This window comes from Balaenoptera acutorostrata, chromosome X (genome assembly GCF_949987535.1).
Source record: "Balaenoptera acutorostrata chromosome X, mBalAcu1.1, whole genome shotgun sequence".
Taxonomy (NCBI): Eukaryota; Metazoa; Chordata; class Mammalia; order Artiodactyla; family Balaenopteridae; genus Balaenoptera; species Balaenoptera acutorostrata.
The window spans coordinates 74331322-74349209 of NC_080085.1; the positions used below are offsets into that span (position 1 = coordinate 74331322).

Below are 17888 nucleotides of genomic sequence, written 5' to 3' on the forward strand. Positions count from 1 at the left end.
AATATAATTCTAAGGCCTGGGTTGCTTTCCCTCTGCTTCTTGTATGTCCCCCTGATTACACTGCAGAAATGTATACTTTGTCTCCTACTCATTTCCCTTTTCCATTACTACTTGTCTGCATTCCCCTCTCCCTAACTTTTCTAATTCTTCCCAGTTTGGGGAGTCATAATTTGTATATACTGAAACTGAAATTTTGAAAAAATGTTTAAAGATAAATTATAATAGTTAACAGGAATAGCACTCTGTGACAATCACTATTCTAAGCACTTTAAATGTGCTGTATATATTAACTCTTGCGATCTCACAAAATTCTATGGGAAAGTACTATTATTATTGTTCTGATTTTACAGATCAGAGAACTGAGGCAAAGCAAGGTTAATTTGCCCGAGATTACCCAGTTTACTAAATTGTGGAGCCAGAATTTGGACCCAGGAAGTCTGGCTTGTAGATTCCGCTCCCTTATCACTAGGCTAGACTGCTTTCTCAGAGAGGAATAACTAAGATTTGGTCTGAAGGGATCTTATGGTTGTGGAGGGATTGCTGTATTGTAGAGTTCTAATTAGGCACCAAACAATGAATAAAATAGTGAACTGTAAAGTACCAACAAGTACAATTACTCCTACTATAATGGGATATCTTGAGTTTATGTTCATTTTCATAAAGTATTCCTCTTCATTGGTTGAATTTAAGGCAAGTTTTGGACATGTTGAACATTTCTCAATAGTTTGGAATGTGCAGATACATTTTTGTGCCATTTTCCCTCACCTCAGAACTTAGGGATTTCAAATGTAAACTCTGAAAGTTGTTTTATTAACATTTACAAAAAGCTTAAACCTGCAATTTATGGTCTGTGTCACCCTATGGAGAATGGCTTAAAATCCAAGATAAAAGCTTTATCTAATATTCAGATGGGGTATTATTTCTAATGTTACAACCCTTCTATTTCTTAAAATATTTTCCTATCTTGTTTATTAAAGATGCAACTTTATATTTAAAATATCTGAACTTAAAATTCTTTTAAAATTTAGTGTAGAGCAATATTTTTTTAAGAAATGAAAGTGTAAGCATAGTTCAGTGGTTAAGATTTGGGTTTCTAGGGACATATCTGAATATTATTTCCAGCTTAGCCACTTCATATCAGTGTGACCTTGGACAAGTTAATCATTTTAACCCACTGTCTCCTCATCTGAGAAATGGGGATAATAGAATCTACTTTTCATTGCTGTCTTGAAGATTAAATAAGATGACGTACAGAAAGTTTTTAGTACAATGCCTGCACAAAGTAAGCATTCAATAAGTTAGTTATATAAATAGCAGTACAGTAACTTTATTATCAATATTTTACATTTTTAAACAACTCACTCAACTATCAGATGGTGTGTATATATATTAACTAGTAATATATTATATTACTAGTTAATATAAGTAGCTAGAGCTGCTTATCGATATGAATTCAGCCAAAAATGCTTCAGTCATTTTTGTCTGAATTGTTCCAGCAAAACCTAGGGAAGGCCTTAGCTATGTTTTCAATAACACATCAGTTAGAGTTCTTGCTTTCTTTACTCATCTTTTGCAGGATAAAAATAACAACAACAAAAGGCAATAATTGCCTAGTATTCTGATGACTCTGGGAGTATAATGCCTCATGTTTATATTTGCCTCATGTCAAAGAAAGGTACCTATTTCTCTCCTACTCAAGATGAAGAGGGGTACAGTCTCTCTTTTTTTCTCAAGTCAGAGCTGGTTATTTTGCATACAGTAGTAAATTTACATTAGCTTTGTGTAGTTTTAACATCTCCCAGCAATGATTAGAAATTGTTATCATCCCAGCAATAATTAGAAATAGTTATCTCAGTGACTTACTTCCTCAGTTAAAATACCCTTACATAAAACAAAACATGTAGAATAAAAAAGTTAATAAGGTTTCAAACAGAGATTTAAATGTTTTATTACATAATTATGTAAATTAAATATATTTTATTATATTTATTATATTTTATAATATATTCATTGTAAATGTATAACAAATTTTTTAGGGTTCATAGAAGTAAACATAACAATGTAAATTTATCACATTTTAAAAAAAGCTTTTGTGAGGAAATTAATGCTTAGATAAGTAAAAATTGAAATAATTCTTAAGTAATCTGAGAAGCCAGCCATCACTAAAAAGATCCAGAAACTACTAATAAGCAAAATCGTCATTCTTTTAACAAAAAAACATATCTTTAATGCACACCAACCTCTTAGACTCTATTTCAAAATTGTTAATAACGAACATTTATATAACTTAACAGCTTATGAATGACTATCACATATCATTCATTTACTAAACACGTATGGGCACCTACAATGAGCCAGGCACTGTGGTTGGCACTTGAAATGGCATATTGGTTAGATACACGTGATCCCTAACCTGACTAACCTTATTCTAGGAGAGGACCTAATACAAAAGACTGTAATAAAAGGCAGCATGTTTTAACTGCGTTAAGAGAGGCACAACATGCTATGAGAGTTCAGAAGAGAGAGAGCCCATTTCTGGCTGGGAAAAAAAAACGAAGGAGTTCTTTGTGGAGGTGAATTGGAGTACAGTCTTAAAGGATGGTTAGTATTTGGATGGGTGGAGGTGAGGTGGCATGCAGCAACATATTCTATGTGGAAAGAATGACATAAGCATTAACACCAGGGTGGGAGGGTATAAGAGGTTTGAGAAGAGTGGAAAGTAATACCCATTTACCAGTGTACAGGCAACATGTCAAGAGTATTGGAGGAAAGGATGGAAGGTAACTCAAAGAAGAAGTTAAATGTCACTCTTAAAAGTTTGGAATTTATCTGGTGGCCAGAGAGCTAATAATGAAGATGTTTAAATAGCAGAGTGAAACTTTAGAAAAAATAACCTGGTATACTCGCTAGATTGCAGGAGGAAGCACCTGAAAGTAGAGAGATTGAGGTAATTGTTGTAATGGTACAAGCAACCAATGATGGAAAAAACTAAGGTGGCAACATTGAGAATGGGAAGGAATGGAAAAAGGTATTGCTGAAAGGGAAGTCACGAAACTTAGTGACTAATTGGATGAGGGTATAATGGATACAGAGAAATCAAAGGTTTCTTCCAAGTTTCTGTAACAGGTGACTAGCTGCATGGAGAAAGCATTAAGAAATATCAGAAGTGAAAAACAAAGAACAGATTTGAAGGGAGTAAGATAATTAATCAGTTTGGGGCATGCTGAGTTTGAGCTGACCATGGGACATCCAAGTGGAAATGTCCAATTTGCCAGGAGAGTTTTAAGAAAGCTGGAAATAAGATTTGGTGTGATCTGTAAAGTGGTGGTTGTTGAAGCTGTACAAAGTTGATGAAATCACCACAAGTAAGACTATAGACATTAAGGGATTTTAGCATTTCAGGGTCAAGAGCAAGGACATGAAAAGGAAAAGGAGAGTAAGAGGAGAAACAGATTATTGGAAAGCCATGAAAGCCAAGGGCTAGGTGTTCAAGACTGATGCCGGTAGTGTAAAAAGCTGCAGAATCTCAAAGGATGAGGATTTAGAAAATGACTTTGGATTTGGCATTAGGAGATCAGTTATTACCTCTGTGAAAATAGTTTCGGCCAAGTGGTGAGCAGAAATCAAATTGCAAAAGGTTAAGGCATGAAAGTTTGCTAAGGAAGAAGAGAAACAATTATAGATTTTCAAAAAGTGCGTGAAAGGTTGGTAACTCCAGGGCAAGTGGGTCTCAAAGTTTTGCAGGCATTGGAATCACCAGGGCTTGTTACAATGCGGGTTGCTGGGCCTCACTCCCAGAGTTTCACATTCAGTCGGTCTTGGGTCAAGCCTAACAATTTGCATTTCTCTCAAGTACTCAGGTAATGCCAGAGTGGTCCACAGACCACACTCTGAGAACCACCGGTTAGGGTTGAGGAAAGTTTTTGTCTGTCTGTCTAAAGGATTCCTAGCCTTGAACATTTTTAATAATAGTAAAAGGGAAAAAAAAAGATCAAGTAGAGAGGAAGAGATTGGAGATGCCAAAGAGAGTGATGGAGATAAATTTGGTAGACAGTGACTTGGAGCTAAGAGGAGTCATGAACATCAGTGAAGGGAGTAGAGAAGACTTTTTATTTTCTGAGGGATGAGGGAAGAAGTAGAAGATAAGAGGGAATATGGACAAAGCTTTTTAGGGGAAAAGGGAGGTGGAGGGAGCTCCTTTTGAATAACTTTGTGGTAAAATCATAGAGAAGTAGGAGGCAATAGCTGATGAGAGGGAGCGGGAGGGTGACTTGCAGAGTAGGGTTGGAGTTGCTGCTGCAGGGAATTTAACAGGGAGTCAACAAAATGAATAAAAGGATACTAAGTAGCAGTGGGCGTCCAGCTGAAGTTAGAATGGCTTGAATTTGAACAGTCAAAAGCCTAAGATTTAAAGGGGAACAATACATATGGAGACAGAGATGGACTTTAAAGTTGACACATCTCCTTCTCCCGTAGAACAGTGCAGTTAGGGGTATGATATGTTGAAAGTTGGCAAGTGTTTATACCTTCTGAGGTGCTTTGAGAGTTTCTTTTTATACTTCAGTTGGCAAATGTTCATTTTTTCTTTAAGCATCTGATTTTTAACTGTTACTCCTTCAGTTCTGGCCAGTTGTTTTCTCTCTCCAGTGGACCCCCTTCTCCATCTTTGCCTCCCTTGGAACTTATCTTTAAATTAATGTTGAACTGAATGAGAAAAAATAATTTATATTATAGAAGATCATTTTATAGCCAGTTTCCTAGGAAACCATATATTCCATTGAGTGGGGTATACCTGTAGGCATACATGCATATATGAATGCTTTCATTTCACATTTATTGCCTTGCCCAATCAACTTCCTTTTATTGTTTGTCTGAAAATGAATCTTAGAGGGCTTTTGAGAGGTTCTGATTAGAGGCCATATTAGAGGCTGCAACCTCAGTCATCTGAGGGTTTCAAATAATACCATTCATTACCTTGGGTTTTGCTTGAATGCGCATTCTAAAAACCACCCCCTTCAAATGGTTTTGGACATTTTGTAATCCTGCATAAGATTGCCAATATATTTATTTATTTTTAATGAAAATGGTACCTGCTTTCACTGACAATGTGGAACAAAGTAGAATGCTTTGCCTAAAGTCACAAATGAGCACCCTCCCCCTCCAAACTGAGCGTGAATTAGGAGTAAATGTAAATTGCTAATTAAATCACAGAAGATTATAGCATTTCAGTGTATGAGAGGCTACACTTAGGCCCCAAATCATTCCACTGGAATAGTGGCATCTAGAACTTCTTGTTCTGATGAGATATGATATCTGTTTGCATTAATTTTGTTCTTATTTGCTGGAGTGCCTGGAATGCACACACCTTGAGTATTTACGTAGTTTTAGTTTAGTGCCTCTCTCCATAAAGAGTCATCTCCCAAGGGTACTCTGTTTACTGCCGCCTTTATGATTTTATATTGCTTCATGCAGTTCCAACTTACAGGGTGTTGATGTGCAAGGCTTCCTTGGGCCTTGTAGAAACCCAGACTTATTTAGAAATCTGTTTGGTTTATGGAAGACATTAAAGTCAGAAAGGGATAAAAACAAACTCTCCATGTGGAATTTGTCTCAATCTCAAAGCCTAGATAATAATAAGAGAAGAAATAGCATAATAGAAATAAAGTAATCAAAATATCAAGAAAACCCAAGGAGAAAACACCTGGTCTATTAGATCTAAATGACTAAATCTTTAAATTACAAGTATCCCTTATGAAAATTACCAAGTTTATTTTCTACAAGGCTGCAAATGGGAGGGAATTCAAATAATGAAGCCAATGGTCTTTTGTGTATTTCAAGCTTCCAAGGGACTTTAACCCTTCAATGATCAATTTTAGTCTCTAGTATTTCTACTAGAAATTGAACCTTAATCTCTGGTAATAATTAAAATATTACTACATATCTGATAGATCACATTAAATATATGACATATCTAGTTTGAGCCTTTTCAAAAGTTGTTTTCAATAACAAAAAGTAACTTTTTGTTATTGAAAACAACTTCTGTTTTTCAATATTACAAACAGTAATTGCAGCCTGAATGTTCTACCTTTCCTTTTTATATATCAGAATTTCTTAAATTTGAAACATTGAAACATCTGTGCAACATCCCATTCCTGAAAACTCCAAACCACTCTGCGTGCGAATAAAAAGGATTTGATAATGTGAGTGTAGCGATACACAGGGAGCACAGCTTGGCCTTAGGATTTTTAACGCAGTTAGAGAAATTTCTAAAAACAAAAAACACCCAAAACCCTTCCCTTTTAAAGTCAAACTTATTCATCTCGAAATTTCAATCACACACAGTTATCAAAGTTGAGTTATTTCAGCATACAGCTTAATAGACATTTCTGTCAAAACACTTGTTGAACACAATTTGGGATTTATCTTTAAAAAAACCTGGTAAATACCAACATTTCTATTAGTGCTTTCCTATTCTTTTCTGAAAATCTCTACTTTTCAGAATAATCTGATAATCTTTCTGATAATCTTTCTCAATTGTCCTTTTTTGTTCCTTCTTATTTTCTTTCCACAACAGTAGCAAACTAGCAAGAACAATTCAATGCCTTTTGTGGCTGCACCCATTACAGTCTATTATGTTAGAGTCGCTTTTCACCATTATTCCAAAAGCAACTATCATCATAACTTCTTAGCATTTTGACTCCATACAATTAAAAATTGAAACTTTAAAGTGACTCAAAGGATAGTTCTTACTACTTGGTTGATGAAATGATAAAAGGAGAAAAGATGTTGAAGGGAGAGGCTGAAAAATCCAATTTAGGACATTTATGTCTTACTAAGGGAGGGAAAAAAAAAAGCCCACTTATTCCTACTCTTTGATACTGCTAAGTACAAGGAGATCTGAGTAAAATTCAGTAAGTTCCTAAAATTATTTACATTCTGTAAGAGTATTGGAGACGTTGTCTTAGCTGTATCATTGATAACGTTTTGTAAGGAAGCAAAAGCATGGATTTCACTTTCTGAATAACAGCCTCTAGAGGAGAGGAGCACAGGAAAGGAAATACCTTGATTTCAAAGAATTGAAAGGTCGACAAGGAGTCTTCACACAACTTTGCTAGTGATCTAACCACCATGTGATGTGTGGAAAAGACCATGCCTTTTCCCTGGAACATACCTTGCCTAGACATTTTGCTTATTATGGGCTCTTACAGTGCGTTTGAGGGCACTTGACAAGTGGGGAAGGAGGAATCTTGAGCTACACTTCAGGACGTGGAGCTCTAATCACTGAACCATCCAAGCCCACAGACGAGGGAAGAAAATGCAATATTAAAGAGCACAAACCCTGGCTCTTCTCTTATATTCTGTAATGACTGTCTTGAGACATAAAGGAACTTTTCTTATCAATTTTAGCCGAGGATGGGACAGGGCAATCCTGAAACTAAGGGATGGCGACACAGAAAGCCGAGTCTGTTCCAGGATAGTGGCGGAAGTTCCGTAAAAAGAGGCGTCCGTCCGCCACCCAAAAACCAAGTCTCTGCCTGTTTCCAAAGTGTTCACAGGCTCGCTGTGCCTGCTGATTGTCAGTGCATAGGAGCGGGTTAGCAACCCGCGACTGTGATTTGAGTGCGATATTGGACGCTGGTTCCTCTGTGCACTGGATGTGGGAGAACTTACACCAAGCGCGCTAGATGGGCTGGAGAAAGGCTGACTGTTTACTTCTGAACTTACTGGACTCATCTTCTTGGAAGCTGGGCGAAGCCATTTCTTAGCTCCCGCAGAGTTTGGGAGCAATGTGCAAATGTAATTGGAGCTGCCACCTCTCTTTCCTCGACTGAACCCGGGTGCGGGGTGGCAACAGATTGGGGCGAGGCAGAGTCTGGAATCCCCCTTTGTGTTCCCACCTCGACACTCTTGGGGCGCGGAGGGGAGGAGTTCGTATCCTAGGCCACTTTGAGAGCTCTGCGTAATAATTGGACGTTCTCTCGTCAGACTGCTAGGCATGAAGCAGAGGCACCACACCGCCCCCTTCTCGGGCTCCATCCCCATTCACCCGCTGGCCCTGAACTGCCTCAGGTAGTCGGGAGGCAGGCCAGGAGTCTCCACCTCCTCGTGGGCGGCAGCCATTCGGCGCGCTCGGAAGCCGAGGGGTTGGGACCCATTGGCTGGGGGGCGCTGCCAGTCTCGGGAGGGGGTGTGGTGGGGGTGGGGTTTCGGGCCGCCACTGGTCTGGGCCGCTTATGGTTTGCTGGGTGGTGGGTGAGCGTGAGCCTAGCTACTGTAGAATTGCAAACAGTTCGGAGCAAGCGAAAGCGCGCCAGAGAGAGAGCGAGAGAGTGAGGGAGAGAGTAGGAGGAGACCTAGAAGAGACAGGGTAAGAAAGCGAAGGCCTGAAGACCAACGATTTGAGACTGAATGACCATGGCCGTCTCCGCACCTCAGGTGATCTCTGCAACTTCCAGCGGCACGGGCGTCGCGGGGGGCTTATTTCGGGCCGAACCCCTGTACTCGACCCCTGGAGAGCCTCCTCGTCTCACCCCCAATATGATCAACAGTTTCATGGCTAATAACCACAGCGGCAGCGCGGGGGGTGGCGGGGTCGGTAGTGCCAGCGGAGGCAGCGGCAACACCAACACCAACGAGTGCAGGATGGTCGACATGCATGGGGTGAAGGTAGCTTCGTTCCTGATGGATGGCCAGGAACTGATCTGCCTGCCTCAAGTCTTTGATCTCTTTCTCAAGCACCTGGTGGGAGGGTTGCATACGGTGTACACCAAGCTGAAGAGACTGGACATATCTCCGGTGGTGTGTACTGTCGAGCAGGTCCGGATCCTCCGCGGGCTGGGGGCCATCCAGCCCGGGGTCAACCGCTGCAAACTCATCACCAGGAAAGACTTTGAAACTTTGTTCACCGATTGCACCAATGCCAGGTGAGATACTCGTTTCTTGGCTCGCTCTTCCCCCTTTGCCCTCTTTTGCATGTCTCATTCTCATCCAACTTTGTAGAGAGTGAGTCTTAACTAGCTTGCTCTACTCTTCACGGTGTAAGACGGTGGGGAAAGAGGACTGGAAGGACTCATTAACTGCCTGTCCCTTCTAGTCTGAGCTCAGTGGCAGGGCTTGGGTCTAAGAAAATCCCGCACAAACTTCAGTTTGCGGTCCTGTACTGAAAGTTTCCAGCCTTTCTCCCATACCTTGCATGGCTTTCTGGCTGCTTGTGGTTATTTGTTAATTTCTCTATTTGGTTTTCTTTCCTGCTCTTTTGTGGCCGTACGGGTCGGATAGGTTTTTCTCCTGAACACGGACACCAAGGGCTTTCTGGAGGAGTGGGCTGGCTGAGCTGTAAACTGGGCTCCTAAGCTGGCAATCCAGAACACAGCATTTGGGGGATGCAGAGGGTCGGAAGTCTAGAATCCATCCCAGAGGGTGATTCGTTCCCCATCCTGTGTGTTTGTTGTGAGAGTGCGTTGGTGTGTGGTGGCGGTGATGGTGATGGTGTGTGTGTGTCTGGGTGTGTGTGTGAGAGAGAGAGAGACAGAGAGAGAGAGAGAGAGAGAGAGCGTGAGGACAAGTGCTCACGCCTGCTGCGCAAAGCTTCCCCGTACACGATACAGGAAAGTCGATGGAGCCTTTTTTTTTTTTTTTTTTTTTTAAAGAACGATGACAGATGTCACTTTCCTGGGATCGTCCCTTTGGGTCATCTGCAGAGGGCAATGTGGGGCATGAACGCTGGGGCTGGGACCGGGTTGGGGATCGGAGTAAAAGTTGGCAGGTTTTCCAGAGAGGATGCTTTCAGCTCTTCCCCCCAGGCAAACAGTTGGAAGATCCCATTCCCCCAAAGAGAGGATTCCATAAATGATGATGGCCAGCTTCTCTGGTTGTAAGTGTACCTCCTTCATATCACAGCTTAGAAATACATTATAGAACAAATATCCATTTGCATATGTCCATAAGCAAATTTTATTCAATGTTTCTGAGTTTTTTAAAAAAAGAAAACTATATTCAAAGATTATTTGATTTTTTTAAAGACCTGTAAATTAGTCTTCTTAGTATTTATTCCATCTGCAGTCTGTTAATATCTGTTAGGAAAGTACACATTTGGCAGATGTGATTAGCATACAAACCAAACCACCATCACCAGGCTAAAAGGGGCAAAGGGTTTTGTTGTAAAATAGCACTGCTGTTGATCATTTTGCAGAAAACTTCTGCAGAGGTAGACTTTCTTACAGTACAACTTTAGATCATAAGATCTCTGGGTTTATGAACCAAAACTAACTCAGTTGTCACATCTGTTGTAAAATCCAAATTACTATGTATAGTTGAAGTATACTGGCAACTTGTAGACAAACTGTTGCTGACTGCTACAATCAGATAATGGTACAGAACTTACAAGGGAACCTTTTGTTTTTCTTTTTTTCCCTTTGAGCAGTGTTCTCCTGTGTTCTAGCAATTAAACAGAAACATGTTCATATGAGAACTCCTACCTGATTCATATCTGGGGCTTAAAAACCTGGTTTATTAGATCACATTTTCTTAAGGAAGATGGATGGTCTTAAAACACAAAGGATAACTGCTCCCTCAATAAAATAAGCAAATATAGGTTTTAAGAGTAGAAAGGAAATTTTATTTTGACCACAAAGCACCCTACGAATACACAAACTCAGAGGGTTACCAGGGACTTCAGATGAGGGCCATCTAGTGTATTTGTTGTCATTTGAAAAGATTTAAACAATCGCAGACCTGAAAGCCTATCTTCTCTCCTCCTCCTCCTCCTCCCTATCTTCTTTTTCTCCTCCTTCTCCTCCTTTCTCCCTTCCCTCTTCTCTCTCTTACAAATGCCCACTCTTAAAGAGGGACAATGATTACACATAGGAAATTCTACCTTCTTTAATAATTAATTTACACACCCTTGAGCAAAATCTATGACTTTCATTAAAAAAAAAGATTAGTATTTTAATGTGATTTTGATGCTTTCCTCTGTAAATAAAAACTTTAATTTTTATTAGAGCTACTTACTGAAGGAAAAAATGATAAATTTCTCTGTATCCAGAGGCAAGTGTTCTTATACTATTTTTGGACCCTGTTATATGATGTGTTTTTAGGTTATTATTTTTATTCAGTTAAGTTTTATTTAATCCTTATCACAGCATTTACAATGCCAACTTTTTTTGGAGTTTAGATTGCTTTTGTGTATGTGCACGTATAAAGGTGATAGAGAAATATTAAAAATGTAAGAAGAAATATATTTGAGATATGATGCATGTGCTTCCTATGGCATTTTTTTCTTTATGAGTATTTTATTTATTACATGCATTTTCTATAATTGTGTTACAAGTGTTGCAATATATAATTGTAAAAATTTATGAAATATATTCTATGAATTCAATCTATAAATAAAGATGAGGAAAACTACTAGAAGCATATATATTGCAGTTTCTAGGTAGTAAACAAACCCTCATAATTTCTGGAAAAAACCTAATTAACATTACCAAATTTTGTTGCAAAATGCCCTCATCATCACATAGTTAAAAAACTACAACATATGATAATGCTTGTAATGAATGCCTTATGACTTGAGGTAACATTATTTACAGATATGTGTGCTTTAAATCATTCCCAACATCTGAATGATTTTATAAAATTGTGAAATTAGTATTTAAGTAAACATTATTTCTATGACTTTTCTATTCAGTGAAAAGAAAGGTGAGGGATGTAAATAGGAATGAGGCCCAAGAGAGACAAAATAAGGTAGATGAGACACAGAGCCAGTAAGAGAAAAGAGATGTAGGATGTGAGCAGAATGATGCCATGAGAGGGAGTGAAAGATGGATCAGAAGAGCTTATAGAGATGCCCAAAGAAGATGAGCGATGTACCAGTGGAGACTTGGCTAAAGAGGATTGTCTTTCAGGACTCATGACTTCCTAGCACTTTAAGCTAAAAGGGGGAAAAGTGCAAGGAAAAAGTCTGAGTGGAAATTCCTACATACTATTCTTATTTGAGAAAAGAGATTCATCTTCATCTCCTGATGGATAAATTTCCATAGTGTATTGTAGAATGGAAGGCCTATTTGTAATGGTGTCATTGGCAATTTTCTTTTCCTACATAACAAACATTTCTCCCCCTCTCTGTCAGATAACTGCGGAAGAGTATAAGTCCTGATTTAGGGTATTTTAATTTGGAATGCTTCCTACACTATTCCAGAACACACAAAATAGACCATTTTCAAATTGGTCATTTTCAAAGACCTTAAGGTGTTGCCACGAAGTGGCACTTTGATTTAGCTCAGGGCACGTTTTTATTAATGCACACTGAAGAAAAATGAATGAGTAAAATAGATATATGATTGTTTCTTTGACAGTACTGAAAGCCACAAAAAGAACTCAGTCAGTGCCTTACATTAACTACTTTTATTAGCTAATTATCAAAATATTCAAAGTTGTCTTCCCAGAAAAGAAGTTGGAAAATAATACCTGCCTCAGCTACTAGAGAATAGAAAGACTAAAACTCTTGACTATTCATTGTTCTATTAAATAAGTCAAGCTTTACATCACTGCAATTGCAGAGGGCTATATAAGTATTTTTCCTTGATGCCTTTAGCTTTAGAAATTAATTGTAAAGAAAATTATTTTGAGGGTTATTAAGAAATGATAAAAAGACCCAAACCAAATAGGAAAAATTGTTACCTTGTTTCAGATCTTTGTTTTTGCAGATAAAGCACCGTGATTATTTTTTCTACTTCTTGTCCAAGAGAACTTGGAGTTTTAATATCAGAGAGTGCAGGCAGGTCAGAAAGCAAATGTCTAAAAATCTCACTCTTATGCAATGGATTTTCCTTACTAAATTCTTCAAAGTTTAATGTGGCAGTAAAATATAAAATTAAAAATTGGTATTCAGTAAATGTGAAAAATCAGCCAATACATTTTAGTGTTATCTCTCTTTATCTACCTATCTATATAAAAGTTACATTGTCAGATTTCATGATCAGCATTTAATTTCATTTGAGGACCAACTGATTAAATGTTATTCAGTCATTTACATATAGTTAAATGGATGCTTAAAGAAACAAGAATGTATGATTAAGAAAACATTTTAATGCATTTAGAGACATGATTCAACATATATTCAAATTATTAGAGTTCATTTTTTTAAGTAAAAATTTAAATGGTCCAGTTGTGGTTTATTGTTATTTTGACTGTGTGAACAGAACATAAATGGGCTTCCATGTTAGAATAACTCTTTGTGACTTATACTGACTTTTACAACAATTTAAAACTACTGCTTTCAAGTACTAGAACTATGATTATTTTAAGCATTCAATGAGTTTGGCTTTGTATTCACACTTGATGAATATAGTTCATAATCCATAAAGAATAACAATTTACTTTGAAAATTGATGTTTTCATTCATAGTAAAGTTAAGCAAAATCAAATTTTTGAAGAACTTGTATCACTTTCCTGGGCTAATATTTTGTATGACTTACATTTTCGGAAACGATAAAAGGTTCTAGAAATTAATCTGGGCAGTAAATGCAGACATTTTAATTCATGGGATAACGAGGGGATAGTCATATCTGTTAAAAGTAGTCACATAGTCTTTTATTAGAGAATGATGTCAAGATTATAATTAAAGCAATCTAGTCATGTGCCAGTGCACAGAACTTCCACGTGTACATTCATTTTAAATGCACACTTCTGTATAACCAACAATATTTGTATTTAATCTAATACTTTAGCTAGATTTCATATTTGTCCCAAACACTCATTATTAGGTGAGGGATATTATATTAAAGAAATGATGCATGGTATGATAGAGAATATCTTTGGATATTTATATATGATATTAACCTCAGTGTATAGTACATGAATGCCAATAAATAATTAGGAAGTGATGGTCTTCAGACATTGATGTTTTAGCTGGTTTCATACAGGAAATCCCAAATAACTGTATAAAAAAAAATATCAAGTCTGAATTGTTTGCTGCTTTCTTAAGCAACCTTATTTTGTCTTAATGAAATCTCTAGATGTTTTAAAAGTGCTTCCAGCTGGCAAATGTAATTGTGAGAAATCCTAATCATAATATATTATATTTCAGTTGGCAATCTATATCTCCAGTGGCACTTTATCTGGTGCATTTCAAGAAACAAATGATTTAGATATATCCACTCTATACATCTCAAATATACATTAAAACTGCCCTAATTGACTAAAACTGAAAAGATCATGTTTTCAGAGAAAGGACATCAAACCTTTCCCCAAAAGGAAAACAATTAGGTATTAATGATATTCTTGTTGCATATTCAAAAGGTCTTTGGTAGCATTTTTTTCCTCCTTTTCTTCTCTTTCACCATCTCAACCTGCAAAACTCTTCACTGTCACTTCAGATCACACAATTCTAAAAAGATAAAACAACATTTAAACACATTTGCTTTGGAAGGGAAATCGAGCATTTGCACCCAATAAGCCTGATTGTGGAACTGCATGTAAATTGTGTTTTGATTTATCTCTTTTACACTTTTTTCCATTTGAATTGATCTTGCATTAATTTCACCAAGCGGCTCTGTGAGGCTGCAGATGTTGCCCTGTGTTTAATAAATCAATGAGACAGATCTGAATGAATCACTTCAGATGGATTCTCTGCTCGGTTTGATGTCTAGATGTTATTCTTAGCTTGTTATCATGACAGATGCATTAATGTTCCCATACACTGCCAGCAATGTCAAAGAGATTGAAGCTTTTAAAGTGGCTGCATCCTTTTTTCCATTTTCTGCTAGAACAACTAAATTTATTTTATTTTATTTAGGAATCAGAGAAAAATAACAAACCAATCATAAGTTTCTTCATGGGAAAGATTCTTAATTTTCATGCTATGTTAACTCTTCCAAAATGGTGGAAATCAGTATCTTAAAAGCTAAATATAGTGTAGCTGCTTAATAGTGCCTCCACATTAATATGTAATCATGGTAGGAAAAATGAGAATAAGTAATATATGATTGGGACACATTGAAAGTGTCACTATAAATAGAATAATGCTGTATCCAAATTGATTACAGAAGGGTGTTAGTTTTTAAATCCTTACTAATAAGCTTCTTGTTGGCTTAATGCAGCTGCAATATACTCTTACCAAGGGATTTAGAACTCCTTCAGGATTTAATATTTCTTCTTAGTAAGAAGGAGACAGCCTGTGCATTGTGTATTTATCATTTCCTCACTTTGCAGTGCTGAAAATCTTAGAAAAGTTTATTTCATTTTAGTATGCCTCAGCTATTTATATTTTGGGTAATTATTTGTAAATTACAAATCATTCAATAACAGTAAGTGCTACTTTTATAATTTAATTTCTTAGACTATAGAAAAACATATGAACTCCAAAAGGAACTTCTATAACTCTAGTGAAATTTATTACCTACCTGCATTAAATATCATCACTATCATACTTTGTTTCATTTCATCCATGGCATCATTGGCTTGGTTTTTGGAGAGAAACAATTCTGTTAATTGTTGTGAAGTATTTTGAGTTTAATGTTGTCAGTGTTATAACTTTTCAGTTAATCTCTGATGTTTGAAAATACAGATTTTAAAAAAGATATTCAGTTTTTCTCTTGTTTAACTTTCTGGAGAATATATATTTTTAAAAATCAGCTTTCAGAGGTAGTTCCTCTTTGCAGGCCTTTACAGTATTCTTTCATCATAATTTTACTGTTAGCTTTATTAGAATAGGAAAACAGGAAACATTGTTAACTCATACCGTTGAGGTCTCAAATTCTTCAGGACATTTTTATCTCCAGTGTTAGGCTAATCTTGGAAGCTTAAGATTCATGCTATGATCTACAGTATAGTTTAAAAAGAAGTTTATAATGAAGTTCAGTAAGTTATGGACGAGAGTTAACTTTTTTTTTTCAAATTTTGCTTAAAGCATGGGAATGTCTTCATGGTGAGATCTTGCCACATCCTTCTTTAAAGATAAATTTATATATTAGAATTGGTGAAATTATTCTACTGAGAATGTGATTATAAGATATAATATATATTGTTTTGTGCAAAATTGGATATAATATAGCTAAAGAGCAAACTGATATATTTATTGCTACCTGTAATGATATCCCTAAAATAAAACTGAATTTTTTACATAAAACAAAACCTTGGATTTGTAATAATAATTTCTGAGGAGTTATCTTTAACTTCAGTAATATTCACTGTAAAACTTTAGTAAGCCTGATATTGTACACATATTAGGCACCTAATTCACATTTGTTAAATGAATACAATCATGGACACACACACACATTTATTCCTCTCATCAGCATTCTTTGCACAAATTGCTGTGCTTTAAAAAAGCTGAGAAGTAGTTATGTAAAGTATACAATTATAAAAAGACACTAATCCTAAAATTTTAATTCCATTATAAAACCATTTGTAATCATGCCATAAAATTTTCACAAATATACATATAAAGCTATCAAAATCTATTATATGAAATTAGAATGTTTAAGTGAAATGTATCTTTAAAGAAAGTGTGACTTCTTGATTTTTTTTTTTAGTGAAAACCCATAGGAGATGTTCTAATATTATTAATAGGCAAAAATTAATAAATAAAACAAGCCTACTACCATAAAATGATTCTCAACTATTTAGATTTATACTACTTGATGTCAGCACTAAACCAGGCAGTTGACTTGATCTTTTTTCAAACAGTGAATGCACGTTTATGAAAAATGAGTTAGTAAGAAGAGGGTTCTTCTCCCTTCTATCTACAGTTTCTGAATAGAAAGAGAAATACTTAAGTATAATGATTTACTTTTTTCTTGGATAATCTCAAGACACATCCAATTGCAATACAAATTTGCATGAAGTATCCCCCCCCCATTTAAAGGAATAGCTTAGTTCTTTCCAGTGTAATTAATTTTGAAGAGTAACATTTCCTTTCATCTAGGACCCCTGAGGTTGAAACTATTCATACACATGTACTATTTTGACCCATTACAATTATTTAGTTTATTAGAGCAAATAGTGGTGAAAACTTTGTAATTATACTACTGGAAAAGTATATAGTACAGGAAAGTTTAAAAAATAATGAACCACAGTATTTTTATTGCTCTATAACCTTTTTTTTTTTAAAACAAGTTAATAGTGTATAATGTAGTGTTTATGTTAAGGTATAAAACATTCAGTTGCGATTGTGTCCAATGATCTTATCAGGCTGCTGGCAACTGCTAGCTGCTAACAGCATTTAGGCTACATTTAGTCTATCTGCTATTTATGTGATGGGTTAAAAAGAAAAAAGTAATATTGATCTGTCTCTGGATTAAAGTTTGAAATGGGCAACAGCCTGAACACAAAAGGCTTTTTTTTAAAGATTTCTCAGCTTGCCATTGATCTCCTAGTTTTTATTGCATTCATTATTTATTAAAAGAATTTGCAAGCTAAACATAATGTTAAGCTAGTTTGCACACAGGGACCGCACTTAGGAAATTGAATGGAAATTGCATTAGAGATGAACATCTGTGCTATTTTTCCACTCATGTGTTTATGGGTTTGTATAAAAGGTGTATTGGATTAACAGTTATAACCATTATAGCTTACAGCAATATGTTAGATTCTGAGCTTTTAGTTATTTTGGAAGAAGTCTGTCTCTCAATTGTTTTGCCTAAGAAGTATAGTAATATCATCAGAAACAATATTTGGATAAATTTATTTTATTATTATATTTGTTAATGCATTATCTACATTATGTATCAGTTGTGAGACTCCCTGCTTTATTGAAATAAAAACATTTTTTAAAATGCATACTTAATTATCATGTAAGACTATACTATCTCTTAATGGATTTTGGTAGTAGGATACATAGGTGCTATTTACACAGTACCTATTTTAAGAAAGTTGAGTTTAATGCCATA

General features: G+C 36.2%; 1 protein-coding gene across 1 annotated transcript in view; it reads left to right on the forward strand.

The window, feature by feature from the left end:
• Positions 1-8254: 8254 nt before the first annotated feature.
• The window catches only part of DACH2 (dachshund family transcription factor 2), a 648107-nt gene continuing 638473 nt past the window's right edge, over positions 8255-17888 (forward strand). Inside the window, exon 1 of the mRNA XM_057539119.1 lies at positions 8255-8924. Within this exon, the coding sequence (XP_057395102.1) occupies positions 8410-8924 (515 nt within the window). The 5' untranslated portion in view covers positions 8255-8409. The remainder of the gene's footprint in view (positions 8925-17888) is intronic.